This window comes from Mytilus galloprovincialis, chromosome 7, assembly GCF_965363235.1.
Source record: "Mytilus galloprovincialis chromosome 7, xbMytGall1.hap1.1, whole genome shotgun sequence".
In the NCBI taxonomy this organism is placed as follows: Eukaryota; Metazoa; Mollusca; class Bivalvia; order Mytilida; family Mytilidae; genus Mytilus; species Mytilus galloprovincialis.
The window spans coordinates 68429392-68450709 of record NC_134844.1 but is presented as its reverse complement, the minus strand read 5'-3'; the positions used below and the strand labels follow the sequence as shown (position 1 = coordinate 68450709).

General features: G+C 31.5%; 1 protein-coding gene across 2 annotated transcripts; it reads right to left on the bottom strand.

Annotated features, from left to right (window-relative positions):
* Positions 1–5141: 5141 nt before the first annotated feature.
* On the bottom strand, positions 5142–21100 carry LOC143081907 (glucoside xylosyltransferase 2-like). 2 transcript variants are annotated; one of them, XR_012980147.1, is made up of 5 exons: positions 20907–21100; positions 18196–18379; positions 16388–16537; positions 15090–15263; positions 5142–5361 (listed from the first exon to the last, which is right to left on the bottom strand). XR_012980147.1 is itself a non-coding variant. In XM_076257556.1 (4 exons), exons 1-4 carry the CDS (start codon positions 20952–20954, stop codon positions 15151–15153), a joined length of 495 nt encoding a protein of 164 aa, XP_076113671.1. In that variant the 5' UTR covers positions 20955–21100; the 3' UTR covers positions 15021–15150. The 2 variants fall into 2 exon arrangements, 1 of the variants encoding a protein (XP_076113671.1); XM_076257556.1 differs by lacking the exon at positions 5142–5361 and having other exon boundaries at positions 15021–15263.
* Between the last annotated feature and the right edge of the window lie 218 nt (positions 21101–21318).

The following is a 21318-nucleotide window of genomic DNA, read 5'->3' as shown; positions in this document are numbered from 1 at the left end:
TGCCAATTAGCATGATGATCATATTATGAACGTAGTCAGGTCGTAGAAGAAACGTGATGAGGACGACAGGGGCATGCTAGAATCGTACTATAATGTGAGTTGTTAATTGCGATACTTTCGAAGGTTCATGATTCTAAAGAAAACAAAGGAGACAAAAATATGCAATATTTTGAGAAAAACATGTGAGCAATTCCAGATTTATTTAAAACAGAACCAAATAGAGTATCCTTCTTGTAATTTGTGTCCATAATTCACATCTAGCTGTTTTTAATTCTGGAAACATTTATCAGACTTGTGTATTGTTTTGCGTTGATTAAATAACGTTTTTTTTCAACTAGACACAAATATTTTAAAATTTTGAATATTTAATTGTGGGTAACACATTTTAAGTTTAGGAAGAAAACATTTTATGCATAGAGGTTTTATTATAACAGATTATTTGAAATTGAAAATAATAACCTGTTTTGTTTTCCTTATTGTAAAAATACGATACTGAAGTTGCTATAGTATCAAACGAAGCCAGTGATCATGACTCCTATTTTTTTGTTATCATATTTTGCTCCCATAACCCTGAAGTACATTCATCAAATATTGTTAGACAAAATCACTATTTGAACTCAATAGGATGATGTTTGGTCTCAAACATATTATAGATAGTTACATGATCAGAACTTAGTTCTTTATCAGTGTTAATAGTGTTTTATTTTCTTTTTCACTTAGCCCTAACACCATGGATAATCCACAATTTTCTTAATAAGGAATTGAAATTACTGTTCGAAGTTTTTTTTTTTTTTTGCCATTTTATAATAGACCTTCCTATTTGAATTTTCCTTTGAGTTCGGTATTTTTGTAAAAAAAAAAATGCTTCACAGTACTGAACTTGCTGCTACACATTCAAAATCTCAAATACAAGGAACACGTGTCATGGGCGTGATCCTAAATCTACCTTCAAACCAACGAATGCCATCAAATTAAATAAGTAATCAAACCAATAACAAATGAGGATAATTAAACACGGATATGCTTTGTAAATTCTTTTATAATTTATGTAATCTAATATTAGATGTTTTGTAGATGTTTTACATAGAATATTTAAAATTGAGAATGGAAATGGGGAATGTGTCAAAGAGACTACTGCCCGACCGTAGAAAAAAAACAACAGCAGAAGGTCACCATCAGGTCTTCAATGTAGCGAGAAATTCCCGCACCCGGAGACGTCCTTCAGCTGGCCCCTAAACAAATATATACTAGTTCAGTGATAATGAACGCCATACTAATTTCCAAATTGTACACAAGAAACTAAAAGTAAAAAAATACAAGACTAACAAAGGCCAGAGGTTCCTGACTTGGGACATGCGCAGAAATGCGGCGGGGTTAAACATGTTTGTGAGATCTCAACCCTCCCCCTATACCTCTAGCCAATGTAGAAAAGTAAACGCATAACAATACGCACATTAAAATTCAGTTCAAGAGAAGTCCGAGTCTGATGTCGGAAGATGTAACCAAAGAAAATAATCACCATGACAATAATACATGCCTTACAACAGACTACTAGCAGTTAACTGACATGCCAGCTCCAGACTTCAATTAATCTGACTGGAAGATTATGATTTCATCATATGGACATCAGGCACAATCCTTCCCGTTAGGGGTTAAGTATCATACAATCATAACATATATGAGAAGAACATAACCCGTGTCATGCCAACAACTGGTTTTTTAATAAATGTGTTTAGTTCCGACGCAAAGACCCTATAAGTGAATAAATATTAACGCCAAAATATGCAATCTTTTATGACCGGACAACAGTATCGTAACTATATCCCTTCTTAATAATTCTATTCAAAGGTTTTGTTAGCTTTTGAGGTGAATACTGACACCTTTGTGCTTTATAAAAAATATTTCCATAAAAAATTGGATGTGAAATAACTGAACGTACAAGAAGTCTGTATGTTGAGCTATATTTAGCAATGATGTCCTTATACCGATGATAAAATTTAGTAAATGTTTTGACTAGTTTGTGATATCGTAAACCCTGGTGTAATATTTTTTCAGTAATACATACATTTCTCTCGTTAAAATCTAAAACATTGTATTCATTTGTTCATCTGTGAAGGCTACTGAGTCTATTAATAAGATCAAATAACAGGAAACAAATACAGTCAGAAACCACATTAGTTACGTATTACTATACTGAAGCTAACATCGATGCTTTAAAGCAAGAACGGTACATAAGTTAGTAGCACAAGGCAATTAAACAAGTATACATTCCAACATATATGCATGTTGCTATAATAAGTTCATAAACAATGCATCTGACTTTCCATTATATGATAGTTTGTTTTGTACTTCAATCAGAATATTTAATAATATTAACTATTGAGTTCAAACAAGATACAAAATGTATGCTACTACCGATGATTAACATAAACTCATCATAGACACCCGGGTTGCAATTTTATATTTGCGCTAGACGGGCGTTTAGTCTACAAAGAAAAAAAAAACCTCAATGACGCTTAAATCATACAAAATGTTATAGGACAAATAAATTCCGAAGTTGGAGATCATTGAGGACCAAAAATTTCGAAAAGTTTTGCCAAAATCAGCTAAAGGTAATCGAAATGTTTTTATACAGTTTATGTTTATGTCAAATAAATCCATTACATGTATGTTTCATTAAAATACGAAATTCTGATTGGCTAAATGCACATCTCGCATTATTCCTTAAGCAATTGTATTACACAATAAAATTTATCATTCATGATGACACGAGGTCCAACAACAAAGTGCACAGGTGAATTAAATAAAAACTTTAGAATAATCGTGTTTTCATGATCCTATTTAAAAAATGTAATTATAAGTATTGAATGCTTCTTTTTGTAACTTCATAGGGTAGTAAAAGCGTTGACCGTGTGTACATTTTTAGAATGAAGCGCTTTATACAAGCATTCAATTCTTAAATAATTGTCATTGCAATAGTTGTAAAATGTTGAAAACAACACGTTATTAATTTCTTGCGTCCGAAGCGCTTTTCTGGATTTACCTTCATCAGGAACGCTCAAAGCCAAATATTTGAAATCCGAAGATGTATAAGTACCGAAACCGTAAAATAGTTGTAAACTATCGCTCGCTAATGTATAAGTACAACCTCCATTATGCGTACATGTGACTTTGTTGTTTAAAGTACATAAATGAGATTATTTTAAAGTAAATAAAATAAAATGCTGAATTTATGTGGTTTTCATTTATATCAAATTGAATTTGTAACAAAGTATAGCACAAATACAAACGTATGCGATTTATACATTGCTACCATGCGACAAATCAAAGTGCACATTCGTTTGTAAACAAAATATTATTGTGCTGGAATTATATTGTTTCAATCTTTTTGAACATGTGTTATCTGTGAACCAAAAAGGGTCTTTGATCATACAAAATTGATGCAATTGGCAAATGAATACGTCACTATCTTTAAATAATTTGCAATAAGAAAGTCTCGTTCTTATACAAAAGAAATGTTTTCACCCCTACATACTGTCATTCAGAATGTCCTTTTGAAGATAAATGTATATCGTGCGGGAATGACAAATATAATTATTGATAAATTGTTAAACTGGTTAAAAAAAACGAATTTGAAAAGGTTTTACAAATCAGTGCATAAATATATCAATCAGATTTCTGTGGAAACTAATATTATTGTATAGATTAAGGAAAAACAGACAAAATACAAATACAGCCAGCTGTAGTATATCCTATTCAAAAGTCATAAATCGATTTAGAGAAAAAAAATCGGTTTACAAATTAAACCGAGGACAACCAAATAACAAAACAAACGACAATGTAACATACATAGAAAAGATCACGACTGCAATATTCCTGACATGGTAGAGAAAATTAAAAAAAAACAATGGTGTATTGAACGCGGTTTTGTTGCTTGCCAAACCTCGCGCTTCATTGCAATGTTAAATATACCGCTAAAATGACAACATTACATGACGGGAATACGGTACAAATTAATGCAGAAACACTCAAGACAGATACATACATACATGAATAACATAATGCAGCAAGAAACTCCCCCCGAAGGCGTCCTTCAGCTGGCTCCTAAACGAATATGTATATTAGTTCAGTGATAATGGAAGTCATAGTAAACTCCGAATTATACTCAATAAACTTAACAAGACTAACAAAGGCTAGAGGCCCCACACTTGGGACAGGTGGTGCAAAATTATAACTATTTCGAATTGAAAAATAACTATATGGAAAGTATATGTAAATGTTTGAACCCTACAAAATATGTACGTGTATGAGTGTAAACAATTAAGTTCAGTTATTTATTATTCATAGATATAAGACATTGATTAAAGACGCATACACACAATGGCGTTGTTTTGTCAATACATGCCGTCGCATTGGACGTCGATTAGAGAATTACATATTGGAAGTCGATTTGAAAATGTGACGTCAAATTTGGACGTCAATTTGAGAAACGGCCGTAGATTTGAGGAGCGAACGCCGATAAGCGGCCGGACGTCGATCGGAGTCTAACATGTTTAATTAAGAAACCCTATAGTGAGCACGCATTGGTTCTGTATTACTGCAACATTAACTTTATTCTAACTTGAGATCAGATTGAACTATATATATTGAAACGAAAATGTGAAGAATGAATACGTTACCCAGAAACATCATTCTAGTTGACGATTCCTCAACAAGTAGAATATGCATTTAAAAAAAAAAACATCCCTTTTTTTATCATTACAATCGAAGGTGGGTCAACGCAAAGAGGAGTGTCATCATCCTAATTGGTCCTACCTATCATGGATATATGATTAACAGGTCAATGCATGGCAAAATCCGTATCGCATGCTGTATCAAAACTCGACTGATACATGTGATATCAGTCATCAAGAAATTCGGCCCTCGGGGCTGATATTGATTTCTCGTGGTGATACAGCGTGTGATACAAATGTTGTCCTGTAATATTCTATATGCATTTAGAGGTATGAATTTACACTACTTTATTCATATTGTATTCGTTTCAAGTAAGCATTTTTATTGTAGCAAATCTAACACTCAATCACATGATTACAGGTTGGGATGGACGAAATAAGATTAAAGAGGGTGAATGAGTAACAAACTTTAATAAATTAGTTCTTAAATTTTATAAAAAAAGAAATTTTATAATGAATGAAATATAGACATATAGGTTTAACTGTTTTTCCTTTTGAACACAAACTCTTCTATGTATTTTGTATATGCCAGCTGTCCAATCTGTCCACAAGGTGAGTTTGAGGTTTTTGATAAAAGTTTCTTCAAATTGTCCAGTAAATCTCTCTCTTTGCTTAATGACATGTTATGCTGCAAAATATAATATTTAGTTGATGAACTATTATCAAATGGATAAAGAGATAAAAAGATTTGCAAGACAACAATTTCAAATGACTGTAATTTCGGAATAAATGACAAGCCGAATCAATTGTCATCTTTTAAAAAGTTTAGCAAGAACATTAATCATTCCATTAACGTGTTAAGTAACAACGAAAATGTGATGTAACCTTTATACACTATTTGATCGGTAACGTTCCATGAGACATGTAAGGTAATTTGTGTCACGTATATGATTAAATGTACATGCAACGTATTACGTTAGTGATATATATTTAAAATAATGCAAATGACAGATATGAAATATGGTGATACACTTTTAGGATTAAAAGTACCTCGCGGGTCAGTTCAATACACTCTTTTGTCTTTTTTGTTCAGATTTGCGTCAATCAGTTTTCTTATTTCTGAGCCCAGTTGTTCAAAAGTGTCGTTAAGCCTAACAACTCGTTAAATTTTAGCATTGTTGTTAGTTAATTTCTGTGTAAAATTATGTTGTTCAAAAATATCTAACGACTGCGTTAACAAACAACTTGTTAAAAAATTTAACAACTGATTAATTTAACATTTTCCCATAATTCCTAAACATTCCTCCACTTCCTGTTTAACAATGGCTAAACAACAATCCCCCAACAAGAAACTACCATGAATTAGAGGGACAAACTTCACAAGTATGGAAGTAAATTTGATCAGTAGAAGAGTGGTGGAGGAGCTAGGGTTATTGAGAGGAAAGTTTGGCCCTGACATAACTGCAGATGCAAAAAACAAGTTGTGGCCCAATATAACAGACGAGGTGAATGCTCTGTGGTTAGTTACAGGAAGCTTTCAATTGTTAAGGTGTAATACCACCAAATCATGGTACGTCACATCCGGTTGCACACGAAAGTAGGTCTAAAAAAATATTCCCTTGAATTTGACCGTTGTAGGTAATTAATCCTACATTTTATTGCAGTAAAACTATTTCTGTGTCATAAACATATGTCTTGGGTATTTCAAAACACCATTATTTTTTATTTGTGATTTCTATAGAAAATTTTGTAATCTTGAGGTTACATGGTGACTAAACCTTGTACACAGATAGAATAAGGGGCGAGATTTGATTGGTTAACTTCCAATGATGGTTATTTTCTTATATGCAATGAAATGTTATGTGAATTTTTTTCTATAGAACTGGACAGGATAAATCTTTACTCATGCCAAGTATTTTTTTATTTGAAACAAAGATAAATTCTGCACATTTTTTTGAAAAGTGCAAATTTAACAAAGACTAATAGGGGAAAATCAATGGTGGTATTACACCTAATATCGGAAGCTGTACATGTACGTATGGCCTTGTGAGTAATCTCATGTGTTAACATTTCTTGCTATTTAAGTGAAATAATACAAAAAATTAAATATTCTGAGTGGATTGAGTCTCCAAAACACATTTTATGAGAAAATTGTCTTGAAATAGGACTGTACCATGAATATTCAGTTGACAGAACAAGCCATACTAAGTGCATATATTTATTTTTTTGGAGGGGGTGGGCTTTTTCTCCTTATTTCTTATATTTTGCTATGGTATAACATTTTCCTAGGTAATACTTAAATAAATATATAGTTATAAGTAGATGAAATTATTTTTAATATTGTAACGACAAGTTATTCACTAAAAGAGAAGCCTTTTATGTCCCTCTTTGGAACGCGGGGTAAATTTAATTTTGACGTAAGGACTTATTGAAACCTCCATGGAGACAGTAAACTTTTATATGGATTGTTCATTCTGCTAAAATGCTTCAATTACTCATTTCTCATAACATTTCTACCATTAATGAGTGAAAGTTACCCCAATATTTTTATTTATTGGCCTGAAAAGTTGAAATTTTGAGAAAATGAGAGGTATAAATTGACCCAAAGAGACCTTATAAAGAATACAAAGAGGTTTATTAGTGGTATTTTATCTTCCTAAAATCTTCTTGTGTATCATTTTCAACTGTTTGTAGGCAGATAAGATAGATATTTGATCATTTATTGGTCCAAACTCTATTCTATCTTGATGCGGCTTGGTTTGGATTTGTCGAAGAAATTTTGCTCGAATCGCTGTAGATGTCGTCTTTCAATATACTAGATTTTTCTCAAACTATTGAACTGATTATGACAAAACTTAATAGAAATGCTTGAAATAACCAGTATTACAAAGGAAAAAAATCACATTCAGTTTATTAAACAAAAAGGTCTTCTTTAGGTGTAATACCCCCAATCATGGTACGTCACATCCGGTTGCATACGAAAGTAGGTCTAAAAAAATATTCCCTTGAATTTGACCGTTGTAGGTAATTAATCCTACATTTTATTGCAGTAAAACTATTTCTGTGTCATAAACATATGTCTTGGGTATTTCAAAACACCATTATTTTTTATTTGTGATTTCTATAGAAAATTTTGTAATCTTGATGTTACATGGTGACTAAACCTTGTACACAGATAGAATAAGGGGCGAAATTTGATTGGTTAACTTCCAATGATGGTTATTTTCTTATATGCAATGAAATGTTATGTGTATTTTTTTCTATAGAACTGGACAGGATAAATCTTTACTCATGCCAAGTATTTCTTTATTTGAAACAAAGATAAATTCTGCACATTTTTTTGAAAAGTGCAAATTTAACAAAGACTAATAGGGGAAAATCAATGGTGGTATTACACCTTAAGACCAAATTCAGGAATCGAACCCGAGATGCCAAGGAAAAGTTTACATACAAGAGAAAGGAGAAAAACCAATATGTATGGCAGAGGAAAACATCATCAATACCATGAATAGACGGTGGCATGGAGACCTCTGTAGGTTGGTATTTGAGAAATAGTAATATTACGTAATTTTCATTCCTTTGTTTCGCCTAAATTTGTCTGTTTTATTGTTTTCTTTCTTAAAGTTACAAAGAAAAAACCCCAAACCAAAGCAGTCGTCTGCTATGACAGAAGGATATCCCTTTTAAAGAAATTCCCTGCAGACGTCGCCAATGTTCTAAAAATAGATTTATGTGTTTTGCGATTACTTAGTATGACCTTCATGTTACCTTTTATTTATATAATTCCTTTATGTGATATTGTTGAAGGAACCACCATCTACAAATTCAAATTGTGGTTATAGATGGATTAGATGGTATTTAATAAATGATGAAGTTTGCTATCCATGGCTTTATTATGTCGGTCAATTTTGCTATGCCCCTTATGTCATCATTTGACCCATTGAAAAAAAATAAAAAAATAAAGTGTGGTTAATCTTCCATACAACATAAATTTACTTCTAGATGTAATAATTATAAAATTAATATTAATTTGTTAATACCATCTTCAAGGCACTTGCAATGATAAATTTTCCATGGATATTGTGACATGTATATAGTACTTTTCAAAATAGCATGCAGTATAAAAACATAATTGAGTTATCTTTCTTTGTGCCTTATCATCTTAAAAGTTATGATTTTTTTTCAGGGATTTCTCATTTAGACACCTGTAACAGCAGACACTAACAAGGTGTGTATATAAATTACATAATTTATACATATGACTATACATAACTTACGAAATTGTGTTTCGTAGATTTGGTCTGAATGCCTATGAGACCTTATTATTATGCATGAAATTCAAGTTTCTTCAAATTTATGTAGTGCATTTAATTTGTCAACTGATTTAATATATCTGGAAGCCTTTAAATAGTATCTTAAAAACATTTCCATATACATGTTTTTTTAAGTTGTACAGCAATCAGGCCAAATTATGTTATCAGTTCATACTGAAGGTTTACAGAAAGCAAGGATTGTTTAGAAAAATTCAGTCACTATGTTATTTTACAAGTATCCCAGATCTGTAAACTCTACTGTCAAATAAATGTTTTATATATTGATATGAAAATTTGGAAAGAAAGAAACAATTGTAATAATTGTATAATTGGTTCTATTATGAAGAGTATACACTATCAATTCAGTTCTTTAAATAAAACAAGTCTTTTTACATTTCAGACAGCATAACATCTGACCAAGTGTTTACAGCTGAACCCATCTCACCAGTTCCAGCTCTGAATGCTTTTCCAACCTGCCAGACTTTTGATGGTATTTATTACTTAGATAATTACATTAATGGTTTAGTACTTTTTTATTCTGCATTTTATATAAAGTTGCAATGATAAAGCATAAATTTTGATAGAAATAAGTTGATAATAGTATATAATGTTGTGTATAAAAACTCTTAATAAAAAAAATCAGTATTTTATTTTTATTTAACAGCATTTTTACAATAACCTTCCCCAATCTATGTTGTTCAATTTATTTGTTTGTCCATTTATTTGGAATCTTGTACAATATTATTTTTGAAGAGGCCTATTCAGAATTTTGAAAATTTGGCTTTGTGAAGGAAGTGTTAGAAATGGGCATGTAAATAGTATTTGAATGAACCAAACATAAGGCTCCATACAGGGATCCATCTATATATACCTCTGTGTATTACAAACAGCACATTAAAATGCAAATATGAATTAACCAAATACATACTAAACACATATGATAGTATACACTGAATTGAGCAAAATCTTTATGTAAAATAATTGTCAACTTTTAGATTTACCATCTTCTGTGGAGAGTATCTGGATAAGGAGACTGGAGCAGGTTCACCAGAGAAATGAAGAGTTAGCACTTCCTAGTGCTACTGTTCATACCTGCCTACCTGTACCTGTACCTGCACAAATACAGTCTTGCACTCAGCAACCACCAACACCCAGGTATGTGTTTCATATGATAAAATACAGCACTGTCTATGATGTATTTACATAAGTTGTTTAGCGAGTCTGATGAGAATAACTTTTTCCTACATATTCCAAGTTTGTTTTCAGATATTTTTTTTGTAGGGAATCACTGAAGCATGACTGGAGTGGGCTCCCATTAGGTCAAATAGTCCCCCCCCCAATAAGTACTAGAACCGCCACTGAGTGACCATAATTAGGAAAGAAAATATGAGTTTTGACAAGCACATTTTCTATTGTCAGATTTTGTTAGTCCCTGTCCCAATTAAGGAGACTGAAAAACAGTATATGACTTTGGTTGCTGTCTGTCTAATTTTTGTTTTTAGCTTATGTGTCATTTTTCATTTTTTATTAATTGTTCCACATTTGTCTTGTCATGTCAGTTATTTTATAACAGCTAAACAGTATTGGGTTTCCTCATTGTTAAAGGTTGGGAATAGTGATATTATTATAATAAAATCTGTTTCATTTTGGCTCTTTGAATAATTGTCTCATTGGCAATGATATAATATTACCACATCTACTAAATATCAAGTTTGATTGTAAAATAAAAATACCAAATAGTAAAATTTCTATATTTCAGTGAAAGTATGCAGAAGAAGAAGGCAAATGGGTCTGCAGATAATGTTTATGAGCTGCAGTATCTCGTTTTAGAAAGAGACCTGAAAAGAAATGAAATACAGATGGAACTTTTTCAAGGACAAATGCAATTTAACAACATGATGATCCAGAAGAAACCTATTGACAGTGAAAACATAATTTTAGATGCTATCCTAAATACAGAAGCTCAGTCAAAATTAATTTGTATTTATTTATTTTTCTGTGGTGATGATTGTTATTCTCTCATTCCATTGTTATTGATAAAAAAAAGTATTAAAAGATGTAGTTATGATTTTTTTTTTCAATGATCAAAAACTGTTGTGGAAATATGATCTCTAACAGCTCTTCCATCTTGATGACCATTGAAATGTTCCCCAAAATCACCACCATTGCCTACAATTACTCCATCATCTTCAATGTCTGGTTCATTCAACAAAATGCATATATTATGGAGAATAGCACAAGCAATTATTATTTTGCATGCCTTGTCCGGTCTCATTCTTATCTGAAATATAAAAAAAATCATAACTTAATTTGTTATACTTAATTATTGTCTTCTTATCAGCAGTTTGCTAAAGTAGTATTTTATAATATTTCAAAAGCTGGCATTGCATCTAGGTATATACAATGTATAACAATAGAAAGCTATGAGATCACAGGTATGAGTGGCAATGAGACTATTTGTTGTTGTTAAAGTAATGAAATATAAAAGTTTACAGTATGACATTCAACATTGGAGCCTATAGTAAGCTATAAATAATACTACATAAAATGTCTCTATAGCGGTTTTCCTTGCATTACATTGTGGTAAGCATTTCAAAAGATGTTGTACTTTAATATATAAGTTAATTTTTTTTCAAATTTACGATGTCCAAGTGTTGTGTTAGTAGCACCATTTGTGATATGGAACCTTGTGGTACAATTTCAGAGAGATTCATACAATACTAAACAAGTAACTGTCTGGAAAACTAGAAAAATGCTACATGTAGTTTTGACCTCTATTTGTCCCCTAAGTCATTAACAGTTTGGATCAAATATAAAATAGAAGATGTGGTATGATTGCCAATGAGACAACTATCGACAAAAGACCAAAATGACACAGACATTAACAACTATAGGTCACCGTACGGATTAGGATTTTATATGGTTTACCAAAACACCCCCAAAACAAACCCTAAAACAACCAAAACACCCCAAAACCAACCCTATGTACCTTTATTTTGGGGTATTTAACCTTGTGGTAAAACATATGAATGCAAATATAAAAAAGAAGATGTGGTATGATTGCCAATGAGACAACTCTCCACAAGAGTTCAAAATGACGGCCTTCAACAATGAGCAAATTAGTCACATTGAAAAAAAAAGTTTGCTTCTACTGAATACACCAACATTAATTGTCCCAAATATATCCAATTAGCCCCACCCCCACCTCACCCCTGAAAAGTTTTTTTTTATCACTGATCATTTATATTAATATTTCCTATTATACTTCACCTCTGAGTGTAATATATGGAACCGTCTCTTCAGCCTCCCAAATGTTCTCTCTATCACACTTCTGGTTGAACAGTGGCATTTATTGTACTTTTTTTTATGATCTAGTACATGATCCTGGTATGGGGTCATTAGAAATGGTCGACAAGTATAACAACTATCCCCAATCAATACACCATTTGCCCATCCACCATTTTCTTCCATGTAGGTACCTATAAATAAAGGTTTATATTTCTTTTTACAACAAATATTTTGTTAAAACTACCATTTATATAATTAAATTGATATATTCAGCTTTATATACAACATGTACAAAGGAGTTACACTAGAAAACCTACAATCATATTGAGCAAGACTATTTTTCTATATTCCTTTTTCAGTTTTTGTACATGAATATTTTTAAACATAGCCACCCCTTAAAAGTAATTAATTGCTTCTTCACATATATATAGAATTATTGATCTGAGTGCTTGTAAGGGAACATGAATAATACAAGATGACAAACACCATGAACATTGTAATAAAATACATATCTGTGAAGTCCTGAATATGTGGGAATCATGACTGCTACCTGGCCAGTTTGAATTTATGTTTGTGAATTTACCTGCAAAATATAAAAGATTATATATAATCTTTAGAAGAAAGAAATGTTTTAATAGCATGAACAGATTTATTGTACAATGCATAAATAAGGTCATTAGTTTTCTAGTTTGAATTATTTTATCTTGTAATTCCTTGGCCTTTTATATTTGATAGGCTGTAGGAGCTTTGTTCATTGTTGAAGGCAGTATGGTGACCTATAAGTTTTAATTTCTGTGTCATTTGGTCTCTTGTTGAGAATTGTCTATATTGTCATCTTCTTTTTTATATGGATAGACTCACAAATAATGGCTCAAATATATTGTTTCAAACTGGGAAACATGATTTCAATAGTTGTAATGCATGTTGTAAAGTGCATAAATGTGCTGATCCACATCAGAGCAACATCATATTATAAATTGTACAGTATCTAGGGTACCCTAGGCTAATCTTTCTTTCTTTTGGATTCAAAGGGGGGAATTTAAGTAATGTATCTGAAACAGCAGTGGTGGATACAGAGTGGGGAAACCTCCCTTTTTAAGATTATCAGTGCATTTGAATGGGGACATATGGTTGGAGCTCCCCTTTTGGGCTTTATCTTATGTTGGGAACCCCTTTTGGAAATAGCTGGCCCTGAACAAAATCTTCTTTCTCATTAAAAAAAAATGACTAATATCTTCTTTTAATTTTAGACTTACCAATACTTTAAGTTATCTTTAGTAGGTTAACCATATACAATCCGAATCTTGTCCTAGATGAAGGTTTACACTTGAATGAAAGTGAAAGTGAAATAAAATTTTCTTATGTGAGAAACAGACTATAGGGGTCCCAGTCATACTGAAAAGTTGAAACCAGTTTATTATTTTGCGAAGGTCAATGTCATATTAGATGAGACATTTGTTACCTCTGGCATCACATACGGCCTGCACATTTACAGAGTGTACCCCTTTCCTGTTAACAAATGATTCGTCATCTTCTGATGGAGCCTGGATACGGACGTGTGTTCCATCTATTGCCCCTAGCACATTCGGGAAACCACTAGTCCACATTCCTAGGCCACTTGATGAACTCATCCCGTTTGTCACATAATTAATTCAATACATCAGACACATTACATGTACGTGAAACAGTTCCCTTGTGCAAACCTGTAAACAGACCAAAAACATACAATTTTGGAGATCGTTTAAGTACAAAAATAAAATATGTGTTTAACGGCATTTGTTTACATATTATTCTAAAATCAACAAATTGAAATTATCATTCAAACATCAGTCAAAAATCAATATAGCAGTTGATTAACACCATTTTACTAATGTTTTCTTAATTTAAAATGATATATGATAAATATATTAATGAAATTACCTATTGTGTCTCCAACTACTTGCAAAAAAACTGCCTGTAGCTAAAAACCTGAGGGTTACCATGACCATCTGCGGAACAGTGAGCGCATGGTTTTTCTTTGTTTTTCTTGTAATATCAGTGCTGACTAGGTTGGAAATGAAAGTAAGTCCCTCTCTACCAAATCAATACCGTTCTCGTAACTCCTCATTTGGCGAAAATGCCTTTCTTTTCTGTGAGGTGGAGCTGGTACTTGCATGAAGGCGACCATATTTAACAATAACTTAATTATTTAATCGACCTCCCAGAAGTTGTTAAAGTTAACGACTCGTTATCATTATTTTTGTCGTTAAATTTTTTTGAACAACAGTAAACAAATTTGTAAAATTTAACGACACTCTAACGACACTTTAACGACTGCGTTAGCTTAACGACACTTTTGAACAACTGGGCCCTGGTCGTATTTATCCCATATTTGTTATTTTATTATATTGCAAAAAATGTTTCATTACTCTAAACGTAAAGGCAATTATCATGATTAAATGTAAGAAAGACAAAACTTAGCAGGACATGCTTGGAAAGATACTAAACACAATGGCAATAATACATAAATTAACAAAGGTCTACTAGCAGTTACTAACATGCCAGCACCAGACCTCAATTATACTAATTGAAAGATTATGTCTTCATATCAAGCACAATCCCTCCAGTTAGGAGTTTGGTATTTCAGCATTCTCTAGCTTTTTGTGATTTGTTTTCTTTGGTGTTTGTTTTAATCAGTTGTTTGCTTCAGTCATAGTGTTGTCCAATTGTATTAAAATTTTAAGAATCGATTCACAATTTTAACATATATAATGCTTTTTTTGCTTGACTAAAACTAATTGTAGGAGAATGAAATTGATATGAAACAATATATTACCTCTTTAAATGCTGTGTAAACTGCTTTGAATGTTGGTTCATCTTCGTTTTGCATGACACGCCTAGAACCATGTAAAACGGACACACCATTTTTTTTCTATACCTTTACATATACTTTTATCTTCACAATGATCTGTACGGTAATTCCACTCGCACGGATAAACATATACCTCATCTGTAAAAAGAAATGTACAAAGCTGATATATAGTAATTAGAAAAACTTAGACATATATTATCTTAATGTCCTGCTGGGTACGATCTGGCATGCAGTAATCTCGATGATATTAGTTTGAATTCAACATGATAAATCATCAATGTTTTAAGTAATAAATATATGAATTTATCAATTTTGACAGTAAATAAGAGTAATGTAGCTCGAAATGTTGTATTGCATATGACAATATTTCAACTTAATAAAAAAAAACTTACATAAAATACTAACTTTTTAGCAACTTTATTCAATTCATATATCGGCTCAATGATTGTTTTTTGTTGTTGATCATGAACAAATCCGCATGTTTATAATACATGCTGAAAATAAGTACTCCGATGATCAAGTTTTCAGCACATTATCTTGTGCCATATACATGATATATATAAAAAAAAAGAGTACTAACTGTACGTATTCTTAATCGTTCGAATGATTAAATCATGTGCAAGCATTGATATTACCATGACTACTGTAAAAGATGCACATTTAATTTTTTTCTGTTAGTTCGGAGATACATACAAAGGAATCAGTAAAACATTTTATCGATTTTAGAAAGTTGATTAAAAACAGTCAAAAAAGTTTTAAAAAAATCTTAAAAAACCCCTACTGAAAAGTACTTATCATTAGGTTAAAATCATTTAAAACATTGGATGATAAAAATATTATACTTTAAAACTAACCATATCGATATCGACACTGAAAATCAATTACGTCAAATTGATTTTCATCATTTATGGCGTTTGGGAAACTTTACCAATAACTTAAAGATAACGATAGACAAACGTCAAATGAAAAGCAAGTTCTCAGTTGAAAGTTGAAGTTGGAAAATATTGTACATACGGATATAGCTAAACATGTATACACATTCCATACACATGACGTGAATTGATTCTAGAAGGTATTTGTCTTCCCGTATTTAATGTTTTTGGTTAAAACTATTTTAAACCAATCAATATGATTTAACTTCTCAATTATACAATACTCTCAATTATACAAAACTTTTAATGTGCTTTAAATATAAGACACTATCAGTATAAGATGGCATTTATAACAGACATAATTGTTGTGTGGACATGCATTGTGCTCACCTGTATAATAATAAAAATATATATTAATTAGATCCTGGTCACCGTATCTTATATGTGGTTTGTACTGGACATAATACCTCACCATGGAGTCCAACCATGTAGATCTCCTTATTCTAGTAAGATTCATAAGCAGCACTCCTGAATTGAGACCTACCAAAATAAAAGGAAAATGAAAATTTTGGAAAAATGTCATTCCGTACAGTATCAGGTCTATGGTAAATTTATGTTATAATGTATTGTCTGTCATGAACTAGCATTATCTCTGTTTAGTATTTAAGCCGACACCTTACCTGTACACATTTTCTTATAAGTGATCATAATGAACTATGTTAATAATATCTGTTTGGGTAAGTTTTCTAAAACAAAATGTTATTATGCAACAATATTAGGCATACATGTTACATGTGGCACCTTTGTTATGATGTCACACACAATTTTTATCCTCAATATTTCCTAGACAACTGAAGTATTAAAGTCAGTCCCTGCGACTCCCAGTCAATGACGGACACAGATCTTAGTAAAAGGTTCAAATAATACTCTATTTTGACACTGCTAATTCATAAAATCATCAACTCAAGGTTAAAAAAAATGTAAAACATAGCCACAAAAAAGACCATGGACATTTTCTGTCTTAACAGATTGACTGATAGCAAAGCATCCTCGTAGTTAACAACTGTATATATTAAGTCGTCAGAAATTATACAAATGATCAACCTCTATTATTAATTAAAAAAGACATACATATACTAATGAAACTAACAGAAACTGAAGGAACTGCCTGCACTTAAAACTTCAGTAAACTGACCGGTTTAGGTCCATAGCGTTCCACAATTACTATATTACCCGATACATGTGATAATCGACTCACATTCAGTCAAAACGTGCAAATCAGGACAAATCACAATCATTCAAATTGTCTTGAGGCATATATTTTGGGTGCTCATGATGTTTATAATCTATTGCATTCTTTTATTTCTTTATGAACATTACTATTACTGTTTAGTTTGTTTTGGTGATATCCATTTGACTCTGTTCTAATACATCACGTCATTGTGTTATTGTTTTGTGATAATGTTTTTGTTGTCTTTCATTTTTGCATGTTTGTCTGTATGCGTTTTTGTGTTTCATTGGTATATATGACGTGAGTCTCTACTTATAAATCCCGTCGTGTGTTATTGTTCTATTACGATTTGTGTATTTCTTTGTTTTGCATTATTCTAAAGTACTTTTTCTATATGTGTCATAGATCATTGTATTCGTTCAGTGTTTGCTTTTTTGTTTGTGTAAATATGTCTTTCAATTGATATTTTTTTTAATTGTTTCAGGTAAAGATGAATGTTGATGACTAATGAAACGTTTAAACCTGTTGCATTTGTATGCGCCTGTCCCATGTCAAGAATCTAATGTACAGTGGTTTTCATTTGTTGATGTGATTTATAAGTGTTTCTCGTTTCTCGTTTTTTTTCTCTTGATTATACCGTTGGTTTTACATTTGCAATTTGTTAGGCCCTTTCAGCTTGCAGATCCCTGTGAGCCAAGCCTCTGTGTTGAACACTGTACTTTGATCTATGATAGTTTACTTTAAAAATATGTCTTGGCTCAAGATTTGTCTCATTGGCACTCATACCACATCTTCTGATTTATATATATGTTGTAAGTTTTGAACTCTTATCAACTAACTGTGTGTATAATATTACATATTGTTCATGTTATTATATTGTTTTTTTCAGTTTGCTTAAAGTTTCTTAACATTCTTTGTGGCTAAAACCTCCTAGAACTAAATGTATCTTGTAGTTTTGCTATCTTACCTGATTCACCATAATAAGGATGTCTAGCAAATCTATAGTTACCGGCACCTTCATGTTCAAGTACCAAAGCAGCTAATTGTGCACTGCTAAATTTATCAAGAAATCGCCAAATAGCGTCAACAGGTCGTAGAAATAACGTATCTGTATCAACATACAATAAACTATCCACATCTTGTAACAACGTCTGAAATAGTGGGATGATAAGTTTGTTTAGGATGCAGCCAATATTTCTTCATATTAAAAAAAAACCTCAACTGTGCTATATAATTCGATTCTTAGCTTCATGAATGTTTCTGTAAAATGTTTGTTCTACTTATGTTATGTTAGAGCTGGCACAATGTGTGTTAAATTAAGAATATGATCCATATGACATACCTGACTAACTCATTAAACAAACACACAATTTACTTCATTTGGTTATACGTTAACATTTGATATCTGATATATTGACAAATGAAAACTTGTGATTCTTGGAAGATGAGACTCTTCTCCATATACTCATTAGATGTTCGGCATATAATGATATAAGAAAATCACAATTTCAAATACTGAAGAACCTTATTATATCTAAAATTGGTCAGGAAAAATGGAAAAGTCAGTTTATCAATAGACAAATAATATAACTAATAATCGACTGTCAGTGCCTCGTTCAGCAACACTTATTGCCAAATGACAAGGAATTTATTCGAACAGTTGAAGTAATCTCTAGAAAATATTGCTATGCTGTGCATGTTATAAGGCTTAATGCTTATAGTCTATTGTGAGTCTGACGATCCCTGTGTGATATAATTAGTTATCAAAGGTACAAGGATTATAATTTAATACGCCATAAGACATAAGACTCATCAGTGACGCTCTGATCAAAATAGTTATAAAGCCAAACAAGTACAAAGTTGAAAAGCATTGAGTATCGAAAATTCCATAAAGTTGTGCCAAATACAGCTAAGGTAATTTATTGCTGGGATAAGAAAATCCTTAGTTTTTCGAAAAATTCAAAGTTTTGTAACAGGAAATTGATAAAAATTACCATATAATTGATATTCATTTCAACACCGAATTGTTGACTACTGGGCTGGTAATATATAAGGTAAGTTAAATTCTATGATATTACAGGCAATATGATTTTAGATTTTAACTATACTCAGTGTACATTTAAATAAGTTATTGATTGGGTATATACTTAGAACTTTCAACTTTGCAACACGACGGATGCCACATGTAGAGCAGAATCTGCTTACCCTTCTGGAGCACATGAGATCACCCCTAGTTTTTGGTGGGGTTCGTGTTGTTTATTCTTTAGTTTTCAATGATGTGTCATATGTACTATTGTTTTTCTGTTTGTCTTTTTCATTTTTAGCCATGGCGTTGTCAGTTTGTTTTAGATTTATGAGTTTGACTGTCCCTTTGGTATCTTTCGTCCCTCTTTTTGCACTACTATTCTCCTGATAGAGGAATATTCGACTATATTTTAGTGATTTAAACAATATATATATATATGTTTGATTTATTTCCAAGTGCTCCAATATTGAAGGGATTTACGAAAGAAGAAGAAGAAGAAGAAGATTCCAATAACTTTTTTTAGGAATAACAATACACAAAATATATCATGTGAGACTAAGTTATGTGTCTTTTGATAGGGGATGAGTGACATAATGCGTTCAATATAATTTGCCAAACAAATCAAAACCAAACAAAACCAATAAACTGCTCTGTTAGTGAACCATGTGAAACATAGATCAATCACAAACAAATCAGAACATGAACTTATAAACATTATACTTTAGTGTTATCATCCGGTTTACCTCGGAAGGACGGAATAACAAATACCAAAAACGCTTATCGGTTAATCGGTCTTTTTTCAATTTTAATATATTTGATATAAATGTGTTTTGAAATCTTTAAAAAAATAAAGACATGACAATTAATATGACAGATTTATTGCCCAGTATATCGATTTCGATTATTAATCCAAAAACACGATTTTTTTTTAACATAAACAACTTGTCTATCGGCTAAGGCACGGTCATAAGTAAACATAATTAGTATTCATGTTTTTAAACAGTTACTTTACATCGGTAATCCGATTAAACTTTACGATTTACTCATTGTTTTATTATTTATCTAATATTGCGTAGAATTACATATGGATATACTTCATTGTGCAAGTCTCTGTCATACTTTAACGAAATGCAAACTAAAATATTGTGAAATGCAAGTCAACGTGTAATAACTGATAATACGAGTAACAGGCTTCCGCAAATTAAAACACTTCATATTATTTTCTGATACATCAAGAGAAAATTAAACAATCATCGGTTTTAAATATTTAAACTTCAACGAGAACAAGAACGTTATCTAATATTTTAATCTGAAGTTATTTCAAACGCCATAGTAGATATGGAGTATAGGATGATTCAAAGTCAAACTTCGCCAGGAAATCTCACAGACGAGCCTCAGGATGCAAACGGACAAATTCAAGAGCACTTTGACGTGTTAGTCCATCATTCTAATTGGTTAAAATTTGTTTGACTTCTTTAGGGGGTGGGTGAACTTTTTAAATAGAAGTCTTATATATCTGATGTAAAACTTCTGTGTTTTGGAAAAGAAAATTGTGAAGCAATCACTAAACTATACACATATGTGTTTACCTTTTCACATTGAATGAAGCAAATCAATGCTCGATTTTCTCTTCTATCTTTCTTTTTACTTACGGGTATCAACAGTCTTTGAGTGGCACATGGTTTAAACATTTTTTCCATTCTTGTGGGTTTCCGGTAGGAAATGTTACATTATACAAAAAGTACAGAAATTTACGCTTGTATTTGTCTGGCCAAAAATCCAACTGCAAGGCAAAAATAGTATTTTAAAGTATGTCACGAAGAATAAAGTATAATTATGTGTTTTATTACTGGACATTATAATGTATTTTCATGATTTTCGCATCACTATTGTTCACAATGTATTGATAATGATCCGTATGATACCATTCTGACAAAAACATCTAATCATGTTTAAATTATAGTCAGCAGAATGTCAAGTAATGATTGTCAAATATTTTTTATGAAGAAATAATATCAACAATGAAATTCGCACTGAATAACCCGCGTAATGGGTTATTTTGAA

Coding starts and splice junctions, on each gene's coding strand:
- LOC143081907 (XM_076257556.1), bottom strand. CDS start 20,954: ATGGAAAAAATGTTTAAACCATGTGCCACTCAAAGACTGTTGATACCC. Junction 16,538..18,195: donor TCCTTATTATGGTGAATCAG/GTAAGATAGCAA, acceptor TTATTTTGGTAG/GTCTCAATTCAGGAGTGCTG. Junction 15,264..16,387: donor ATATTTTTATTATTATACAG/GTGAGCACAATG, acceptor TTCTTTTTACAG/ATGAGGTATATGTTTATCCG.